Source organism: Colletes latitarsis, chromosome 1 (assembly GCF_051014445.1).
Source record: "Colletes latitarsis isolate SP2378_abdomen chromosome 1, iyColLati1, whole genome shotgun sequence".
Lineage (NCBI taxonomy): Eukaryota > Metazoa > Arthropoda > Insecta > Hymenoptera > Colletidae > Colletes > Colletes latitarsis.
The window spans coordinates 39,539,795-39,563,071 of record NC_135134.1 but is presented as its reverse complement, the minus strand read 5'-3'; the positions used below and the strand labels follow the sequence as shown (position 1 = coordinate 39,563,071).

General features: G+C 33.1%; 2 protein-coding genes across 4 annotated transcripts in view; one reads left to right on the top strand and one right to left on the bottom strand.

Annotated features, from left to right (window-relative positions):
- The window catches only part of LOC143351796 (alkaline phosphatase), a 391,261-nt gene that overhangs the window by 178,261 nt on the left and 189,723 nt on the right, over positions 1 to 23,277 (bottom strand). The gene's annotated exons all lie outside the window — the stretch shown is intronic.
- LOC143351847 (caspase-1-like) overlaps positions 1 to 23,277 on the top strand; it is a 223,517-nt gene that overhangs the window by 167,800 nt on the left and 32,440 nt on the right. For 2 of the 3 annotated variants that reach the window (XM_076783878.1, XM_076783886.1), the window contains exon 6: positions 3,391 to 4,341. The exons of the other annotated variant lie outside the window; for it this stretch is intronic. In XM_076783878.1, coding sequence (XP_076639993.1) covers positions 3,391 to 3,632 — 242 coding nt within the window. In that variant the 3' untranslated portion in view covers positions 3,633 to 4,341. Of the gene's footprint in view, positions 1 to 3,390; positions 4,342 to 23,277 lie in introns of those variants that run through there. 3 annotated transcript variants of the gene reach the window in all.

Below are 23,277 nucleotides of genomic sequence, written 5' to 3'. Positions count from 1 at the left end.
GAATTAGCATCGAGAGTAATACTAATTAGAAATAATGTTACGTAGATGCATGGATTTTTGAAAATCGTTTCCCCGATGACAGTAATTTAAAAGAAAAAGAGAAAAGGAATCCAGATAAATCGATATTTTTTCGAAATTAGACTATAGTGTTATTTGAATGCAACACAATTTTGGATTTGAGTAAAAAGACATGCGAAAGTAAATGCTGAATTTGTTATATTTGATGTCCTCTTAAAAATGTACTGGTAATAAAATTTTGTTTAAAGATTTTGAAATATTTAAAAATTACTAATTTAATTATAAATTGAACATTGAGTATATCGAACTGAAATTACTAAATTTTATTGAACTGTTCTAGAATACCACATAAAATAAATAATAATAGTGTAAATCGTGCCATTGAAATAGTATATGTCTAGTATAGTTTGAAAATCAAATAATCAACTGTTGCCTCGTAGAAACTCACTAACCAGAATTTCAGATATGTGCATGAGGAAGTTATGTGTATAAACTATGAATGAATACCGAATTAATACTGAACTAATATTGAACATGATAACAGATGTTGGATATTTATCCAAGGATGGGTAATCGTTTAGAGGATTCCAGATATTAAAATAAGTAAGAAATGAAATTTTAAAGTATTAATTGTTAAAAGTCAAAGAAAATAAAGATTTTGTTTAATTTCTTTTGTATTGGAGATCATATTGTTTTTTAATGTTTATGAAAATTTTAAGGTCTGCAACTTTTTTTTATTGAGTTGTATACAGTAGTTAAGTCAACACTGAGGCTCCTAAACTTTGTTATTATAAATTTGAGTACCTTTAAACGATGAAAAATAACTCTCGATTGCTAGGAAACGTTTCTTTCAATTTATTTTGGTATTCTGAATTATTCACAATTCATTTTTTCGAATTTCTAACATCTCCAGAAGTAAAAAAAATATTCGATAAAATAATTTCAAAAAGATAAATTGAAATTTCAATATTCAAAAAGTAATGAATTCTTCGTTTTGATTTTCTTGCCCAGAAGTAAATATTATACTACTACAAATGGATTAAAGGAGATGTCAGAATTATTTACTGCTTGTTTGTTATTTGCGAAGTAATATTTTCAACAAAATTTTGAAAAAAAAGAATTCTATAAATTTGGATTTAATTATAGTAAAATAAGTTAACAAATAAATATTCTACAGTATCCATTAGAGTCTAACTAAACAAATAAGTGATTATAAAATAACTGATTTGAAACTAACTTTTTGGCCACACAAACTCAATTTTGGTCTACTCGACGAGACACATGTTTTCCGCGAATTTTTAGATCAATTGTTAACCGAAATAGTTTGACCAGGTCTCGTTTCTCCGTTGATAATTGAAACACACTTTTTTCCATTAGTTTCACTCGCATGTTTGTGTACTGACAAAGAAACCCGACCCGCGGCACTTTCAATTTTGGAGTATCATTTATTCTTGTTAAAACCTTTTCGAGTTGTAATTTCCTAAAATTTAATAAAATCGACGGAGTAGCCAAAAGAACTTTATACATATTTTTAGTAATACTAGAAGAATTACGATGAATGTTTTCTTACGTGTCATGTCGACAAATGATACCTCATTACACCGATGCCACGCTAGAACTAGAAGTCGATCATTCGGTGATAATTAAAGATTGTTCTCACTCGTCCAAGGACTAAGTAGCACGGAAAAGTCCGCCCTCGGGCAGATGGCGAAATCGAAGAACGGGTTTGTCCGCTGCAAAAACGTTCCCCCGCAATTAACGGCGTTTTTCTTAACGATGTGTCTTTTACTTTAATGGAAACGCTTCGTTCGTGATAAATGTGCATTCCCGTTAAAAACGCAAAGTTTCGTCTGCTAGGCGTTTTACGAGGCATTCCGTCTAGGCAACAGGCAACCTAAGAAAGTTCTAACTAGCTTTGACTGTTGGAACAATACAAAAGTTGCAAGCTATTTTCACGCAACAGCTCTGGAAAATATCCTCAAGCCTCTTGATACGAAAAAAGAAATTTTTTATAAATATACTATACGAAATATGTGAAATACAAATAGAAAAATATCCTTATCGATTTGTATACTTCAAAACATAGAAAACCATTTGAATATAATTTATAAGATAAATATAAGGATTTGGACTAATACTATTAGTTTCAACACACAGAAACAGTGTACATACTCTTGAACAATACTTATTTCTATTTCAGATGATTTATGATATAATAGTAATTAAATTGAAATTATTACTTCTGAAAATATTCAAGCAAAATTCCACTAATTTAACAGAGAATTGGGGCCCTATAAGTTGCTTCACAGTCGGTTGAGAAACTGAGTATCTGGACTATGGATTCCAGTTGATTGGATTTTAAACAACGTTATATACAATAACTCCTCGATAAAACGTTCGAGTACGGAGCTGCTCGTAACGCTTTAACGAGGCAGACGGATTTGGTTCTTGGAATCGACCTTTTTCATCTCGAACCGAGGCTCAGCCACGCGAGAGCCGTTCTGCGTGGAAAGCTAATGAGATACATCATGTGTGTGAGCGCAACAGCGAACACGTCTCGTATTACAGGCATTCGATCACCGAGTTCAAAGCCGTGCCGTGCACGTATCGAGTGACAGCTACTAATATAAACTAACAACTTTTATATCTTTCATTGTATCTTCATGACAGTATAATCAATGAATCGGTGGGGGTTTTACAATTAAAACGAAACCAAACGCCACCGTATTCGGCTTACTTTTAATTATACATTCTTCAAATTTGCAGAAAATTGCCGACTACGTGCAATTAAACGCAATTAAAGGCCGCGTTTGAGCTCATTTTCATCAGGAATATCCCACAGATAATTCTCTTGTGGGGATAGGATGAGAAATGTGAAAGTTTTTAGTTTGCATTGACAGAGACGATTCGAGATGTTTTATCGAGGTGGGATTGCGACGTTTTAACGAGGTCTTGCTGTAGAAGAGGCGAAGGAACATATTTTATAAGATATTTTATCGTCTATATACTGGAAATTAATGGGCAATATAGTTCCACAAGTTAAAATACTTATATAATTCTCGTATAATAATTTATATGTTTAAATTTCAAGTTGTAAGTTTCGAGTTTGAATCACAGTCTTGTTTTACAAACAAAATAACGTACAATAACTCTTTTACTTCTCACATCTTCTTTCTTTCTAATTCTCTTGCAACATTATGTTCTATGAGTGTTCTGAAAATTCTAAATAAATTTCTGTCTCAATTCCACATCGATTAGCAACACAAACCAACCAAAATTACTTCAAAATCGTCTGGTAACTGACTTTTAAGTCGCCATTTAACCCTTCGATCGTATATTTAGTAGTGTAAGTTTTGATATTTAATTTTTCAGGGTTCTTTTCGTGGCGAAATCCAGATTCCGGTTCCTGGTTCATACAAGCCCTTTGCGCGGAACTGAACGAGCACGGGCTAACTCGTGATTTACTCACCATGATGACGTTCGTCAACCGACGAGTCGCCGTGGAATTTGAGTCGTACGTGCCCCAGGACAAGCGTATGCACAAGAAAAAGCAGATCCCTTCTATTGTCTCCATGTTGACGCGGTTAGTGTACTTTGGTAAACCGCCGCTTTAATATTGGACAACGCTTTACAGCCGACGGGAGAAGAAAAGAAACACCGAGGAAATTTGATGGAACCTCCATTCTGATACTCTACAAAGCTATTCGGGCGGATCCTCTTTTTCACAGAAACAGCTTTTCATCGGTTTTAACGACTAACAGACGAAATTATTAAACGCAAATTTCCGGTTAATATCGCCGTCGGATCCAATTATACGGGGAACAGGTTCATCGAGAAAATAGAGAATTTTCGATTTAACGTTAATCAATCAGCGCTGTTTGTCTAAAAGTGAAGAATATTTGACAATTTGAATTTGTGGTCATTTATGGTCAGTTTTTGGTAGGTAGGCAATTTAAAATAAGGAGGCAATTTGGAATGCTATGAAAGTAACAGATGAGGTTCAAGATAATAAAGTGGCGAGAAAATATTCGGGGATAATACCAAACGATGATAGAGAGATCCCCTTAATGGCTTCTGTCCAGTAACTCATTATTTATTCCATGTGCTAGAATTTATATAGTTTTCCAAGTACCATTTCATTCCTCTCAATATTCAAATGAAATTATTTAATTTAAGTCTTAACCTGAGAACTTTATGAATTGATTATTCTTTGTATTTTTTTTTTTTAACGTTACTAGCAGTATTTTGAGTCTGTCTTATCAAACCTACCCGTTATAATTTACAGTAATGACCGATGTACATTTTTATTTATATAGTAATGATTATTAAATTTATATTTTAAGTTAATAGAAAAATTCTATTTAAAATAAATGTGTAAAGAAACTATTAATCGGACTATTCCAACGTTTAGTGGAAATTATTTAATTTATTCCAAAAACACTTTCCTAATTGATCCTTAATTCGAGTTTAATTTTCATACTATTTATAACACGTCGAGAATGTTTATTCAAATCTTTTAATTTCATTATTCTACATGCTAAAATTTCGCGTACTAAACATTTTTTTGAATTTAATTATTTCAACGTGCATTTATTTCTGTCTCTGTCTTTTTTTAATCGTAAAAATACACAAATGTTTAAACTTTTAAAATATGTAAAAACAAGTTTTGAATTGTTTGGACACGTGCTCTCATTTTCTCAAATTTCAAAATAAAACTTTACATCCATCTTCTTGAAAATATAAACAAAGGTTTCGGTTCATTTTAATTCTGCAATCATTTTTCATTTAAGAATTTTTTATGACAATACTATATGCCTGATACGAATGAATATTTTACTCCATTTAAAAGAATCATAAATTGAAGTCATTTGGAATTATTTTTATTAAAAAAATTTTAATTATTTTGATCATTCTCATTTATTATTAATTTAAAACATACGCAGTTATTTTTTAGACGACGTAATATATTATGAAAAAGGTTAAAAAATAAATTGCATTGCACTTTATTCGCGGTTTCAAACGTTATACTTTAAAAATCATATGTTCCAATAAATTTTAATAACGGATGTCTTATTCACTCGACACTTCATACTTAATAGATTAATCGACTCATAGGTTTCAATTATGCGAGTGTACACAAGAATTTATACGGCCAATATAAAGTGCAAATAATGAGGACGATAAACAAGTTTCTTGCAAGACTCAGAGAAAGGAATTCATTCATTCCTGTTAAACAAATTATAAGACACCACGCGGCAGACCTGAAAAAATGTGCTGTACTTTGCAGGAAGTACGCGTCGCTGTATTTTTTATTCTTTCATTGCGTGCAGCTACTCTCCCGGCAGTTTATGCTTCAACATAAACAACAATTTGCAGTATATCAGAGTGAATATGCTACTTTTCGTGACAAATCACTTAAATGTGTTAATTTTCGTAGGAAATGACGAAATATATTCTTTCCTTGGCTGACTTTTTAAATCTGTTTCTTTTCGTCGCTCCGGAAACGGAACGTACTATTTTTCGCGGTGAATCATACGTATTAGTTGCCGTGGCAAAAGACGAAACATGCTTCTTTTCGTAGCTCGCCACCCAAATGTGCTTCTTTCGCTGTGAAAAACGAAACGTGATATTTTTGACGACAACGAAGACAAATTTGCTGGGTCTTCGTAAGATAAATGAAACGCGTTACTTTTCGTAACGCAAATCGATATGTACGTTGCAAAGAATCTTGAACGGTTTTTACTTTGTTATTAAATATTGAAGCTATGGCATATTAAAACGCGTAAAAAATTCCAACAATCTTTCTGAGTCTAGTGAATCTAAAAAGGATATAAAAAACGAGTGTAACTTAAATATTTTAAATAGTATTGTTTATCGAAATATTATACAGGGTGTTCAGTCACCCATGGGAAAAATTTTAATGGGAGATTTTAGAGGCCAAAATAAGACGAAAATCAAGAATATTAATTTGTTGATTGAGGCTTTGTTAAAAAGTTATAGAAATATTTCCGGCCACACAATAGATTTTCGGTAAGGAATTTTTTTCTCGAAAGTGCAAAGGATTTCGAAGGTATATGTATTCATCAAAATTAATTGTAATTGACCCCCGCAACCAAAAATAATTTTTTCAGAACGATTTAAAATTGTTCTGTTTCGTCGAAAAATTTCAGTAGGTAACCCCTTGTCGATTTTTCTTAAAAATTGGTTTTTGATTTTTAATAATTTTGTTTGATGCTGTACGGAAATGTTGTCCAATACTTTTTTGTAGGTATCCACGAGCTCTACTTCCAGACTAAATTTCAATGAGATCCATTGACTATTGTAGGAGTTATGACCGTTTGAAAATTGGACCATTTTTATGGGGTTTTTCTAACTTTATGGGGTTAAGGAACAACTTTCTCAATATTCTTAGAATTTCTTCATATTCTCCATTAAAATACACGGAGTTTGCATTTTGAAACATAAAAACCTTCCAATCCACTCAGAAGTCATGACATTTTAAAGATACGTATGAAATTTCAGTAGAACGTATAAAGGAATGGTCAGACATGAAATTTTCGGTAACGAATTTTTACTGGAAAGTGCGTAGGATTTCGGGGGTATGTTTATTCACCAAAAATGATTGTAATTGATCCCCACAACCGAAAATAACTTTTCCGTGAATGATTTGAGACTTTTTAATTTAATTTTTTAATAAATTTTTAACGAAGCCTCAATCAACAAATTGATATTCTTGATTTTCGTTTTATTTTGGCCTCTAGAATCTCCCATTAAAATTTTTCCCAGGGGTGGCCGAACGCTCTGTATACAATCATTATATTGTGAGAAATAAAATTGTAGTCAGTACTAAAATTAAAAAATATACTTAAAATAAAAGATTAATGCTTTCCAATGAAAAGATGGATGGAGGTAGAAGACTATTTTTTTTATAAAATATACGGAATTAAACTGTTTGTATGATACTTGTTTCACATGATACATAATGAGGGTTAGAACACCTTTAAATAGGTGAATTTTCATCCACATACTATAATTATAAAATCGAAAATAAAGTGAAAACTGTATTCTCTTTAAAACGCAAGTTCATCTATACAAAAATTAAATGTGGTAAAATTTCATTAATAAAAAGTTACAACAAAATCTCTCTGTTATGAAGTTTCTCCTGTGGTTTCAATTAAGGGTTAAAAAGAGTACGATCCAAAATTTTATGAAAGATATAGCGAACAGAATCTTTTATATTGCATGAAAATCCTGTAAATTACTGAATATATCTTAAAGAAAAAAGTAACGAAAATGAAATACGTTCAAATTTAATATATTTATGATACATCTAAAAATTAATAATATTTCTTATCAAATTAACATATTTTTACGGAAGCTCAATTTTAAATAAACTTAATTGCATCATTAAATTACAAAAAGACAAAATCCATAAAACTACAACAATAATTTACTTCATTAACGGTATAAACTATTAAAAACTAAATATAACATAAATCAAAAGTAAGTTAAGTACCTTATTTTTGTATAGAAATGATAATGAAAAATAGAGCTTTTGTAATTTATTCTCAAAGAAATTAAATTCAATGCCATAAATGGATTCGTGGGGACTATTTATGAATTAAAAATACCAGCTGCATTGTAAGTATTTCGATTTACCCAATACGAAATATTATATCCTGCACCCAACAAATATCGGAAGGACCAAATTAAATTTCATTTATTTAATGCTCAAGACAGAAAGTAATTCGATTCGATTGCCCGAAATACAATTTGTTTGATTCCTGACAACAGGAGAACCCAGCATGTTTGAACGCAAGCATACTGTATTTAATGCGTTGCGTAGTTTTGCAATTCAGTGGTTGTAATTGCACTTTAAAATTAATTTACACAAAATTAAGTTAACTGGTCTCGGACCATAATGGCTGAGCCCTCCAATTACACATTTCAGAGAACCAGAGACATTTCGAGAAATTATATTCCCAGCCCCATTTTGCGTCTCGTTTCTCTGTCAATGATTAAAACGACGCATTGTCAGAAGCTAATTTACCATGATGGGTTAAAAAAAAATGTCGAAAGTATGGTAAGATTATTTTAGTTTGAGATCTGAGGGGCGGGTAGTCGGCGGCGCCGAAATAGAATGGGAAACCAATCGCGATGCAGAACTGGGCACGACGTTGCCATATCGTGACGGTGGCAGCGTTGTTAGTTAACTAACTTTGTAGTTCGAACACAAAAATAATCAAATATTTTGTTTTTAAATTGAAAATACCCGAACATCGAAGAGAAATTCGTAAAATAAGAATTCGTTGTTAGAAATGTTGTAGAATAGTATTTCTATACATTTGTCGAATGAAAATGAAGCATTTCTTTGAAAATTAATTTGTAAAACTTTCGTAAATATAATGAGTAGATTTACAAGTGCGTAAAGTTTTAATAAAATACCTCGTATTGTACTTAAAGTACGATGGATTTCAATGATATCTCAAAATGTTTAAAAGGGTTGTTCAATATTTTTCGTAACAAAATACATATGTCTAGAATTTTATTGGCATTAAAAAAAGAATTTCTTCGATATCAATAATAGTAATTGATTCTATTAAAAAATTGCTAAATTTTTAAAAGTCAAAAATTTATTCTCTTACAGAATAAAACTTGAAACATTTGAACAGACAATTTACAAATAACCCTGTCTCTTTCAAAAATATCTACAAACCCTTAAGTCTCATATTCCTTATCGAGAATACCTTATATTCTTTATAAACAATGTTTTGTTACGTACAAATAGTATAGGGCATTTATTAATCGAGTTAATGGAATTTGGTTTAATTGCACGTGAGTATTCCTGCACTCCATACACGGTGTAATTCAGTGGAATCGGAGTTTCTTCGCCGAAAGTTTCGTCTAAATTTCTAGAACCACTTTTACATCAAAGGGAACCGAGCCCTTTTGGCGAAAAGGGGGATCCAAACGTCTGTTTGACCGTGCAATGACAATTCGATTCCACTCGCTCCGTTCCCGTCTTCTTGGTCTAAGCGAATTCTCCAGCCAAACGGAGCATGATGGAGATACAGCTCGTTTGAGACACGGTGAAAGGGTTTTGTTATACGGGCTACAAATTCCTTGCGGCTGGTGACTGAAGGAAGTCCAGCGAATAAAAAAATAGACAGATGATTCTGCTATTTTAACACAACACTCGAAAAGCTACTCGAATTGCGTGATAAAAATTCTGACAGCTTTGAGAACAGAAAAATCCTAGTGTAGAAATAAATCAAACTACACAATTGGTTAATATTTACTACTCAGAGTGATTCTAGTAACTTTTTGGAGAGAATTTTTCTATTATGATATAATTTTTTCTCAAATGCAACAGTACATTTCCAAAGTGCAATTAACTCACTCATATATTAAATAAAATTGAAAATTTATTATACAATTTATATAGTTTACATAGTTTATAAGATTTTATATATATATATTTTATACTTATGTCGTTTTATTTTTGTATAAAAGGGAATACATATCCGTAAATAAATAAATATAAATCATCGAAAACTCAATATTTTAGAAGTTTCATATTTTTCTTGTGGAATTTTCTGAAAGATAAAATAGAATATATTTGAATTGTTCAAATATGCCGAGCAACATTTAATCTCGACGAAGTCGGAGCTTATGCGTGTCACATTATACGGCGTTCGTCGCGATAAACTTCCTTCTATAGTGGAACGGTACGCTTCGATGGGCCGTGAAGCGTACCCAGCTGGTTCCAGCCCGCAAAGTATCGTAACCTCCGAGAGTTTGAAAATTTAGTCGCCGGGCAAACGATATCCGAGTCGAACGAAATTTTCAAATTGAATAATTCGTCTGATGAACCGATGACGAGTCAAGCACAGCCGTGGACACAGAGAGCAAGTACGTTCTCGAAGTTGAGCCACTCGAGACTGAGCGGATGACTGGCTCGTTTCGTCAAAGGATCACCGGACCAGGTGCTCCCTGCCACTTTATCGAACATCCGAAGGAGACCAAAGGAGAAGACGACACTTCGAGATTTCGTGCAATTTCTCCCACTGTGATCTATCAAGCTCATTTATAATTTTTACCTTTGGTCTTTCTTAATGTAAATCGTTCTGCATTTACTCTTTGCAACGTACAATAATCCCTAATGTTTGCTATTTTTCCCCTTTCACATCGTCGTCTTCGTCAATTCCTACGACTGGTCATTAAATGTTCGTAAGATTGATTAAATTTCCTGGAAAATGTGAAAGACCAAGTTTAAAGATAAGGAAAAAGAAATACTTTGCTATTTTCCCCCTTTCACGTAGTCGTCTTCGTCAATTCCTACAACTGGTCATTAAATGTTCGTGAGACTAATTGAATTTCTTGGAAAATGTGAAAGACTAAGTTTAAAAATAAGGAAGAAGAAATATGTACTTTGATTCTTGAACGTTTTTAATACCAGTAACATTTTTACTTCACCCACCTCCTACGATAACGTTCGTGAGTTTGAGCCAAGGGGTTTTTATCGAGTATACTACAGAAAAGTCTCAAAATTTAAGCACGAATAAGTTTTGTTGTATACATTTATCTTGAAAAGGCGACGATGTGCGAGAAATCGACCATTGATGTATGAGTGAACAACAATAATAACAATGTTGAACAATAACCTGTACAATAACCTGACTTGAGTGGCCATTGTATCTTTGTTAAATTTATTTAAAATTCGTAATTTAATAATTTCCTGATGTATATCGTTTTTCATTTAATTTTATGCATTACAAGCAATTTCTGCTGCCAATCATTTCGATACAGTGCTGGAAACAAAGAGAATCTCTTGTCCATATCAATGTCCATTAATATCGATGCTATCAAATACATCTATAGAACGAAAATGTTGGTAAATTTAATTTGTAACAAGCTTCATTCTACATGCTTTTATCATAAAATTTAGTAAAGTACCATTAGATATTAATTTAATCTACCTTATTGATATGTTGAAATTTCATAATTTCATAATAAAATGTTTCAATTATTTATTTCCGTTTAAGTTAATATAATAAAAAATATCATAGACACGATATTTAAAGAAAAAACAAGCTGGTACTTTTTAGTATTTTTAGTGAGAGGAATTCAAGTGACTACTAATTTTTTTTTAATATGTAGACGTTTTCAAGATTATTTCAAGGTCTTTTTTTTCTGTTTAATCATAAAATTATATTTTTTACGTAAATTACGCAAGTCTTGTTCGAAGTAATTTTTCTGTAATAATTTTGATTCGTTCGTAGCGAAAACAGTATTCGAAGCAACGAACGGCGAAGCATCGCTTGTAATTACGGTTTACATTTTGCTGCGTAATTGACGAAGCCAGAAATGAATTAAATGTAGGGTGTCAGGGCAGATTTGACGTAAAATCCGAAGCCAAATCAATTTCCCTCGCGCGACTCGAAGGAAGAACGAACGGCGAGTGAAATTCTTGACACTGAAATATTGCCACGCAGCGATGCCTCGTGAATGCATTCATTAATCAGTCTAAATATTTATTGGAGAGCGCCGAAATTGATCGAGAAAAGACAACGCGGAACGAAGGATTAAAATCGAGCACGTACCGTGACAAAATTGCACGCGCTTAGACACTCGTTGAAATTAATGGTCGTTGTAAATTGGATACCATTTCTTTGTGTATTTTCATAAAATTCCAACGACGTTTGATAGACTTTTATTGCACCGTGCTCCGTTCGGAGAAATACAACGCGTCTCCCGACGAGGCTAGTTTCGCAGAAAATAACTGATATCCTATTAGTTCCCTCGAATATTGCTCGAAATTGCGCTTACTTCTATTTTCGACGGGCTCGCGGAAATAATCGAACATCGACTCATTTATTCGCAAGGGAAATACAATTTTTCGTTCTTCGTCTAGCGTGCCATCAAATATGATTCGCCGTAACGCTTTTTTTTCTGATTGGCTCCGCCATTTTCCATCGAACTTCCGCTTATTTATAATTGGTATTTACTGTTTGCAATATGCAAGTATTATCTATCATAATATTAACACAATTTTGTATGTATCGAAAATTAAAATAAATATATTCAAAATACACGAATAAAGGTTTATTATTTATAATTAAAGTGCTTGAAAATGGAAAGAAAGTGGAATGTTGACCACTATAGTGTCTAATCTTTTCTATAGTTTATTGAGAAATAAAATGAATCTCTTTTAATGAATTTAATATAATGCAATAAAAATTTGATTTCCATTTCATTTTCATTTTGGCTTCACAATTGTCATCGAAGGACATATGACATCGAGAAACCATAGAATCGGTGCATCAACGAGCGACGAAAATCAATAACAATAGTACGATCGACTCGTAATTAACTAGCGATTTAGCATCGAACACGTAGCCAACTAGTTCCGATATTTTCAACAAGTTACGGCCAATTCAGTGACATTTCGATTTCCTTCTTTGAATTGTTTGCTCATCGAGGGGGCCGCACCACAGCTCGTTAATTAATTGTACATCACATTAGCCTTTAATCAGCAACGTTAAACCCTCTGCTGAAATAATGGTCGTACGATAATTATGATGATTCGATATTCGCATAATCGAGCGACTATCAATCAGACGACTCGTGGAATCAAATCCAATCAGTCTGTTCGCGAAAAGAAAGAAATCGTCAGCTGCGTGGACAATCTTTTTTCTTACATTGAGAATATTGTTATTCACATTCTCTATCCATTGGTAAAGAATAGCATAATTAAGAAGCGATATTATCGTTTAAAGTTCTAACACATTGACTACCAAAATCGAACGATATTTTACGAGAGCAAACGCTTTAATTTTAGATAATTCTAAACTGCGTAAATAAAAATTTCACTCGGTACTTATTTTCATAAACTCGCTCAAATTTATAAATCCTATTCAAATTTAATTACTTTAACATTTCGATTTAAAAATTAATTGTTTCGGATCCATAGTTAAAAGTTCTGGTATTGATATATGAATGACATGGCAGTTGAAGTTTTATAGCAAAAACTAAAAAAGAACAGAATAACCCAATGCATATAAATTAAAAGGAATTAAAAGGAATAGTTGCTTATTTCAATAGGTAACTCAATAGTGAGGATATTGGACAGATAAATGGTCAGGCAAGTAGAACAGGCTTACATCTGATCAGCCAAGTAGTACAGATTGACATGTGGTCAGAAATGTAGAATAAACTGATATGTGGTCAGGCAAGCAGAACAAATCCATATTTGGCTACGCAAGTGGAACAGATCGGTACATAGCCAAACAAGTAATACAGATTGACGTTTATCCAGACAAGTAGAATAGATAGACAATGATCAAACAAGTAGTGTACATTGAGACATGACCAAACAAGTAGAACAGATCGACAATTGGCCAGATAAGTAGTACAGTTTCAGATATGGTCAGCCAGGTAGTACATCAACAACTAAGCAACAGTTTATCGGCCGTTGAAAATGTATTACATTGATCACCTACATCCATTAAGTTACAAAGAAGATGTCTATCTATATTAAGAATATCTTCTTCAGCAGTTCTCTGTATTCCTTTAAAATGCATGTCACTAGTGTTGTATGCACTGAATTTCATAACACACGCAATTAATGAGACCTTTTCACATATTATACAACTGTATTATATCAAAGGGTGTACAAACCCGTAAATAAATAAATAAATATCGAGATATGGCTGAAAAAGTACAATAGATGAGTGTATGATCAAACGAGTGATACAGGTTGAGAATGGTCGAACAAGTAAAAGAGATCTGCAAATGGCCAGACAAGTAGTACAGATTCACAAATGGTCAAACAAGTAGTACAGATCTACAAATGGCCAGGCAAATGTTAACAGCGAACATTTGGATGCTTTCATAACGAACTGTAGGGTATCAAAGGATTAACGAAGGAGACTTAAAACTTCTGTAGCTCCCTTTTTATCATAATTAGCTACGTTCCATCGTTTTCTTCTGACGTGTTCATGCAACTTTCAGAATGTTTCCCGTTCGATTCGCCCGATTGAACGTGTTATCCTTATTTCATGTTACAGACAACAGATACCCACGGTCGTACGGGCAAACAAACGGGCTACTAGCCAATCTAGAGTCGCAATGTTTTTCCCCGGCTCCGATACATGGGCCGCGCTCCCGGATGAACGATCCCTATTTGCATATGGATGTTTACAGATTGCACGCGCTTTTCGTCATTACAGATGTACATACATGTTTACAAATGGACGTATGAAAAAGATATGAGCTGCAAAGCTGCGGACGGAGAACGTTTGAAAAATATCTGCGGCGTTGTTTGCGCTCTTCCTTCTCGACTGGATCGACGACTCACGCGGACGTCGGGCTAACATTATTTATATTCAAGCCGTCAAACGAAACGTATGCTTCCGTCCGGCGTATCGTTGCATTACGCGAGGTCGACCGCGAGTAATTTATGTTGACGACGCAGCTGGAATGGCAACGTGTGAAATTTTCACTTTATTCCGCCCGGGCGATTGTCCCTCGAGCGTTGAGAATTCATGGAAACCCTTTCAAAAATCTACTATCAGCTCGCAGTTCTCTTATTATTAAACAGTTTTATTCTTAAATTAACTTTTCACACCACGGTTTAAAATAGTGAACGGAGAGTTTTTAAACTATATATTTACGTTATGAAATTTTGTTATCGTTCCAATTTCAGTAATTTCGAAACTTCAGTTATTTATATGTTTTACTTAACGGCTGAATGTTATTTTCGAACCTAATTTTTATATTTTTTAATGGATCGTCAAAAGATTAGTGGTATATTTTTCAGTTAAATATTAACCCTTAATGGATACCATCGATGACAATTTTATTTCTTTGTTGTGATGTGACAAATATCGTTTAATTGGTTAAATATTTCATTTTCCTACAGATAAACTTGAATTTTAAACGGACTATAATTTTCACTTCATTTCCAATATTACAACTCACACAATAATATTATAATTATTGTACTATTAACGTAACAGTAAAGTATCGTGTCAGTTAATAATTTTTAAAAAATAATGTGATTACGTGCAAGTAGAGTTGGGCAAAGTGTAATCTGCCCACATTTGCTATGATACGACTACATATAATCACACTACATTTCCACTGTAATCACACAGTAATTAAGCAGTGATTAAAAAGTTATTACACGCTTTAAAGATTTACGATTATGACTACACCATGATTAAACAATAATCTGATTATATGTAATCGGGTCGTGGCGAATAAAATTACATTTCGCTCGATACTGCATGTAAGGCTTTTAATTTATTTCATCGGAGATTCAAAAGTTTCTCTCAAGCCACTTTCCTTCTTCATTATTCATTCCGATTTTATCTCTGCATTTTATGCCATGAGCTGTAGTACAAAATGCAAGTATTGATATTCGCAAAACATATGCAAATACTCTTTTAAATCCTTGGAATTTTTACTCCGAGCTTAAGTATGATGTATCTTCTGCAGCTCTTTCTCACGAGCCCTGCTTACACCACTAAATGTTATTAATATGTTTGTTGGAATTACAATACACCTAATATTAAACATAATTCATCTGTCCATAATTTTAAATACGATTTTAATTTCAATTTTGATTACGAATTTAGAAATTCTTGTCTTGCTTTAAAATTTTCGATGTTTCTCTAATTTCTAAGGCTTGTGCAATATTTCTGTGCAACACAATCGTTATAAAAGTGAATAATTGTGTAGGAATCGTAAATTAAAATTTTTAATATTGTGGATCAATAAATTCCTTATTGTAAGTTAATTTTGAATGATTTTTTTCCAACACATGGAATTTAATATGAATTAAATTTCCACTTTATTTACATAGTTAAATTGTTATTTCATCCATCAATACGTGGCAGTGTTGTATTAAATACTATATCAATTAATTGTATGCTTTTTTTAATTTCGTGGTTATTACATTCTTCAAATTACATTATCTTATTTCACGAAATAATTTCGAAAATATTAATTGTCTTTTCTTTATTCCATTTCTGTGACACTTCAGTATTTCTCAATGTTAAATAAATTTCTAACAAGTAACCTATTATCTATGAGATTATTGAAATTTTCGTAATACTTATAATATTACAATGTATAAAAATATAACACAATATTTCATATAATGTTATTATTCAAGATGAAACACATTCCACATTCCATGTACAGACATGAAAACTTGAATTGAATAAATTTATTTTTACTTTCCACAATTATAAAAATTATTCCTATACCCTTTGGCAATAAAGCAATAAATATATTAAGAGAAATATAACTAAATTTTTGAACGTTTAAATAGAAACACATACAACAAAATGCAAGTATTAAAGTTAAAAATAAATAAAATTAACGTTTACCTAACACGACGGTGCGTCTGTAAGGTGAAGAATCAAAGAATTTGCTGCAACGTGAAATTTTCTCCGAACACATCTCAGGAAGGATGTAATAAGTATGCACAAGGCTACGAATTATACGCGTAGGTTGGTGTACCAATCGACGTGATGCACTTCAAACGTTCCTTCGCAGCTCAAGAACGAATTTCACGTTCGTGTCTCAAAGTCACGAATTCGCTTCTGTCAATCTCGAACTTCGTGGCCGTGTGCAAGATTGAAGAACTGCATCGCGTTTTCTCGGCGCGATTTAAATAGCGAATTTTGATTTACGATTGGAAATTCTTGCTAGAACTTTTTCTTTTTCACTCTACTATACATTCACAAAGTGACAATCTGGGCGAGGTGCAACTTGAAATAGCAATATTTAAATCTACTTTCACAACAATAAAATTAAAAGTAAAAGTAGGAAAGGAAATTATCTTTTCCTTTGGGTCAAACAAAAATTACAGCATAGAAACAATCATTTTTGTTAAATATCGATTCTAAGTCTTGGAAATTATTTGCAATAATCACAGATGTAATTTCCGGTGCAAGAGATTGCACCTACTCTTTTTCTTGCAATTGGTAATTTATGTATCATGAATTCCACGAAGAAGAAAAAATATAAGATCTGATCCAGTATGATTGGCAATTTGTGCTAGGATTTATTCTTTTTTCTCCCTACTCTACATTAACTATAGAGTTTTCGTTCATGTTTGAATACACAAACACATACAAAATATTTACAAACGCAGGAGTGGGGGCACCACAACATAACTTAAAAACTACTAACAGAAAATTCTTGTAAACAACCAATTTAATGATTTCTATATACTTAATTCAAATTTATATTAATCCATAATATCTATCGACTATTTATTATTTATTCAGAGTTTAAGTAATTACGTCCACGCTACAATATATAAAATAATTTATAAATTGAATGTTTTCGTATGTGTCAGTACTTCTGTAGAGATGGAAAAACAATATTAGAATTGTAATGGATATTTACATTGTGGCGATAGTTCCCGCGCTGGCCACCAGATGACTACGCTTAACCTCTAGCTTTCTCACAAGTGCTCCAGCGACCTCCTCTCTTTTCCTTTTCTTTCCTCCTTCTCGCTTACTTCCGTAAGAGCCAACATCATTTTTAAATCAAAAAACCATTTTTAAACCATTCTTAATGTTTACAACGATATAGAGATAAAAGTTTCTCCAACGAAAAATAGTAACACGAAGCATATATGAGTTCAGCTTTTCCCAGAAAAATTTCCAATGCTGTAACAACGAGCAATTAATTGATTTTACTCATATTTAATGTTCGTGTTAAGATTTATCCATCCACGAATAACGACGTATGCTTAACGTCGAACTATTTCTTATAAGACCCGATAAACCAAGTTCTTAAACGTTATTAGTGTCTTGAATATCCAAAAAGTGGAAGTTTCTGCCGACGATACTCCAACGAACGACCAAGGAAAACTTAATAACGAAGTACTGGTCGTGTAGAGTATGCAAAATAGTGGAACAAGTATCGGACGGGGACGGTAAAAAAGGAACTTACGTAGTCGTAAAATATTTATGCACTCGATGCTGCGCGACCGTAAAACGTTCAGGTATTATAAAAAGAACGAACCGGACGCACGTACGGGGAGCACGGGCGAAACTAATTGAGGAAAAACAGCAGCGTGGTCCGTTCTTTTTACACGAAACTCTGACTTCCGTTGAAATGCTTGACCACGCTTCTGACGCCAGATGGGACGCTCCGGCTACTTTCGCGACGGTTGGGGGAGTAAATTCCCACCCCTTACATCGTTCTCCCTCGGTCGAATGTTGTTCGGTTCACCGAAATTATTTTCTTCCACGATGGAAACACTTTCCAGTCGGCGCTATTTATTTCGAGTAAAGATATCTCGCGAAAAGATTTATTTATTCCAATCACACGGCGAAACGCGAAGCTAGCAAATTTCGAGAATTCGTGTAGTTTGTTCTAACTTCGTTGTGTTTGACTTTCCAAATTGGCTTCGTGTTACTTGCATTGTTGTGAGTAACGATAACGCATCAGTAACAAACGAAAACTGAACTATTAGCGATAGTAAAGAATTATTTAAATAAATTGGTTACTTGTAACAAAAATTAGTCAAATCGTGATTTTCAATTTTTAAATTAGCCGCCACATTTTACTTTACTTTGGGCCTCAAAAAATGGCGCTAAATATGCATTGAGCTAAAATATATATTGGTATATGTTTGTGTGTGCCGTATTTTTGTGCAATATTTCGTTATGCTTTTAAGTTTAATAAACAATTTTAATTCGCGTTTAAAAGTTTCTTTTCCTTAATCCAAAGAATAACATAAATTTTCCTCTATACTAATGCCAAATCGAAAGTTTCTATAAAATCTACTTTCTACTGGGAGTAGAAATCGTACAATTTTTGAAAAAGTTATACAATTTAGCATCTGTAATATTCTTATTTCACTCCATAACTTTAGAAAGGGATCACTGGATTTAATAAGTGGACTGGCATCACGGTTACTGCCGATTTTATCGAATATTTATATACGACAAAAGTCTCAAAATTGAAATACGAGTAAATTCTGTTATACAGGGTGTTCGGCCAACCCTGGGAACAATTTTGATGGGAGACTCTAGAGGCCAAAATAAGACGAAAATCGAGAATATCAATTTCTCGATTGAGGCTTTGTTAAAAAGTTATTAAAACATTAAATAAAAAAATTTCAAATCATTCTGAAAAAATTACTTTGGTTTCGGGGGTCAATTACAATCATTTTTTGTGAATACACATACCCCCGAAATCCTACCCAGATTCAGGAAAAAAATTCGTTACCGAAAATATAATGCCTGATCATGAATGAATGATACCACTGAAATTCCATGTGTTTCAAATCATTCTGGAAAAATTATTTTCGGTTGCAGGAGTCAATTACAATCGTTTTTGGTGAATAAACAGACTCCCGAAATCCTACGCATTGTCGAGAAAAAAATTCTTTACCGAAAATATAGTGTGTGGCCGGAAATGTTTCTATAACTTTTTAACGAAGCCTCAATCAACAAATTAGTATCCTTGATTTTCATCTTATTTTGGCCTCTAGAATTCCCCGTTAAAGTTTTTCCCAGGGATGGTCGAATACTCTGTATAGAAATCGACCATTGAAGTACATCGTTTCTAGCTCGTATGTTCCATTAGAAAACAGTAAACAGAATATAATAAGAATGTGCCAGAGCCGACTATAACAGCCGATAGCGACTACTAGAGTACGCGTAATAACTCGTTCACTAATGGAAATGAACATTTTTATACTTTTCATTGCATCACCATCGGGGCATTACAAATGGACGGACGAGATATTTTCATCGAAAAAAAAGTGCAAACACGGTATCGATATTGATTATTTTTAATTGCACATAATACGAATCTCTTCTGAATTCTGCAAATACGCGTGCTTTCGAGTGAACTCGTGTTTGGATTCGTTTTTATCGGAAAAATCTCACAAATCCTGTCGGTAATGCTCCCGATGAAAACCGTGGAAAATATTAATAATTTGAATTAACTCTGATATCCACAATGACCGTCAACCCCTCGTTAATTATTATGCAACCACGACCGACTCGTGGTATGTTTCGTTCTTTGTTACGCACGTTGCTGTTCTTTTCTAACGCGTCAAAACAGCCTTCGTCTCCATGGAGACGATGCTCCATAGCAACGAACCTTATTAATAATTAACGATGTTACGCTACCACGCCTGCAATAAAATGGCGGAATATGACGTTGATACATTCTGACCGCTTCGAAGGAAATTTTGCGTATTAATTTTCAAAGTAATAGTTTATTTTTATTCCACAAATGGATAAAAGTATAATTGTACAACATTTCCAATATACAACAAATTTTTATTTCACGAATTTCTTCTTGAAGTTCAAATGTTTTCAAACTGAAAACAATATTTGAATATCTTTATGTTCCACCTACAGAATAAGTTAACTAACAACAAGCCAATAAGCAAAATATCTGCAGTTTTTAAGCTTCTATTTTACTAATGATTCCTTAAGCAAAGTGATTGTAGCTTAAAGTTTTTATTTCAAATAAAATTTGTGAAATAAAAATTTATCTATTATTTTTATTTCTTGATTAAAATAGGACAAGTAATTATTGCGTGAGTTCTGTGCCCAGCTCTGCAGCGCGATTGGAATCCTACTCGACCGCGACTCCGCCTACTGCCCGCCCCTCGAAGCTTAACTTAAAATAATCCTACTATACATTCATTGTCGAGCCTCTCAAAACCAGTTACGAACTCCTCGCGAACACATTTTAACGCGTCACACAATTTAAAAGATTCTGCAACGTGAATTTGACATACATCCGATTAAGTATCGCCCGTAACACTAGCAGGAACGAGATTTACCACCTCCTGGAATTTCTTTCCCTCCTCGATACTCCCGTCGGGGTAAACGTAGCATTTTATAGCGGCGTAGTTGCCCGATCGAACGCGAGAATCGTCTTCTATCGATAACGCGAAAATATGGAATAGATTCTCCGACGAGAGTGCTTTCGATGATGCGAATTTTAATGGAATGCCAGATGGTCTAATATTGATATCGAACGGAGGAGTGTCCTCTGGAATATCGTCGATGAGGGCCGCGTGAATAATAAAATAAAGATTCGACGACAACGTGGGGGTTCCTGTAAATCGATGGAGAACGTCACGTTGTGTTCCTAACGGTGGAGATGTTATTCCAGACCAAGGAAATTTTTATCCGGAAACAGTTTCGATGAAATTAAACGTTGCATCGCGCTGTGTCCAAGTTTCCCGATCTAAAAAGTATTTACTGCCTCGTTTATACCTTGTTACGCGATATTCATTCGGGACCATTGAACGAGTTGGAAATGAAATAAACTTTGCAGCGCTATGAAAGTAAATTAATTGAACATAATTTCCAGAAAAATTTTAGAAGATTCAGCCGTCAATTTCATCGTGAAATACATATTTCATATTAGCAATTTTAACTTAGGAAGATATTCAGTCTCAGTATGGTTTTCTAATTTTGCCTATGTTGATAGATTTTTAATTTGATATAATTATAATTTAATATTTATTAAAATGATTAAAGCTTTTCTGTTTTATAGGCTTCATTTGGATACAATTGCACTTAAATTTAAAGACTGAGAACTTATAATGGAAGAACCAATTCACAAGACAAAGACACTTCAGTGCTTTTCGTTTTTGTGCAGAAGTTAAGAGGATCTTCTACTGTAACTCGACAAAAAAATTGATATTTTTTTTGCATCTTCTTAAAGGATATAGTGTTAGAAATATCTGTGCAAAAGCATATCACTGAAATCCTAAAATTAACGAAGGTATACGTATTGCTCTGATGCTTCTGTTTAAATGCGTTTTTCTCAAAACTATACTTTCTGAGTTGGCTTCCATGATATCTGAAGATTTACTCGGCCGATTTCGTTGAAATTTGGTGTGTACCTTCAGTACATGTGTTGCTATAACTCGTACTAGAATGAAGTCAAAATCATTATTCTTTCTACTTTTTTTAACCTGCTAAAGTTAAAAACAAGGAAAAAATCGATGTTTCAACTTCAAAATGCTGCTATTTTTTTATTATCAACTTTTTTCTTTACTTCTAGTACCAGCTATAGAGCAATGTATCCTAATTAAGAATCTTCTTCATTTTTTTATTTTAGACAAATTAGAATCATGGAAGCCATTAGAACACTTTTTCGGGATGCAATTGCGTACGAGGCTCTGTACTGCCACTAATTTTGACTATTTCTCATTGTAAAAATTTGTGAATATTACCGAAAGACCAATAAGTATATATGTGAAACGTCGATGCAAGAACTTGCGCAGTTTCTTTATAAAAAAATACCAAAAAAGACGTAAAAAGACGCGTATTACAGTAGAAGACTCGCTTAAGAAGCAACTTTTTTACCACTCATATAATTTTATACAAAATATTTTATTCCATCAATAATCGAAAACATATTTTTACCAGTGATGAAATAATTTTATTCTTTATTGTGATTTATATTTATTATATACCCTTCTTTCTACAAATTTTCAACTAAATATATTTTTATTACTGACAAGATAATCTTCGTTTTAATTTATATTTATTATACCCTCTTCTTCCAACGTAATTTCAACTAATGATAAAAAAGATACTTCGTTTTAATTTCTATTTGTTATATCTTCTACTTCCAACGTAATTTCAACTAATGATTAAAACGATACTTCGTTTTAATTTATACTTGTTATATCCTCTTCGTTCAACGTAATTTCAACTAACGATTAAAAAGATTTAAAAATTGCTGTGCGTATCATTAACATTGTAGTTGTACTGAAGAGTGCTAAAAAATGATTAAAAACGTTTGTATTTGTTCGAAGAGTCCAAATTGATAAAATGATAGTTTGACTTTGCTATAAGGTGTACGCCTGACTAACCCAAAGAAAGGAAGTCTTATTAGCTAATTCGAAAATGCAGAAAACTTTTTTCTTGGACCGCGGACAATTTTGAAAGAAAAAATGCGCCACACGTGCATGTCAAATGTGGACGCGATCGAGCGGACTGTCTCGTCAGGGTGGCGGTTTACGACCAGTATTGTTCTGCGAGTCGACGATGGACAACGGCGCCTAACGATCCGAAATTGCCGCGTGTACCATTCGCCGACGTTGCAATATACGGCTCGACTCAGACCGAGGCTGCTTAATTTGTTTAATGCGGCACGCCTTTGATTGTCGACATATTTACTAAATAAATGCAATCGACCATTCGGCGAAGTAAATGAATCTTCGCGACAACAATAAACCGCGTT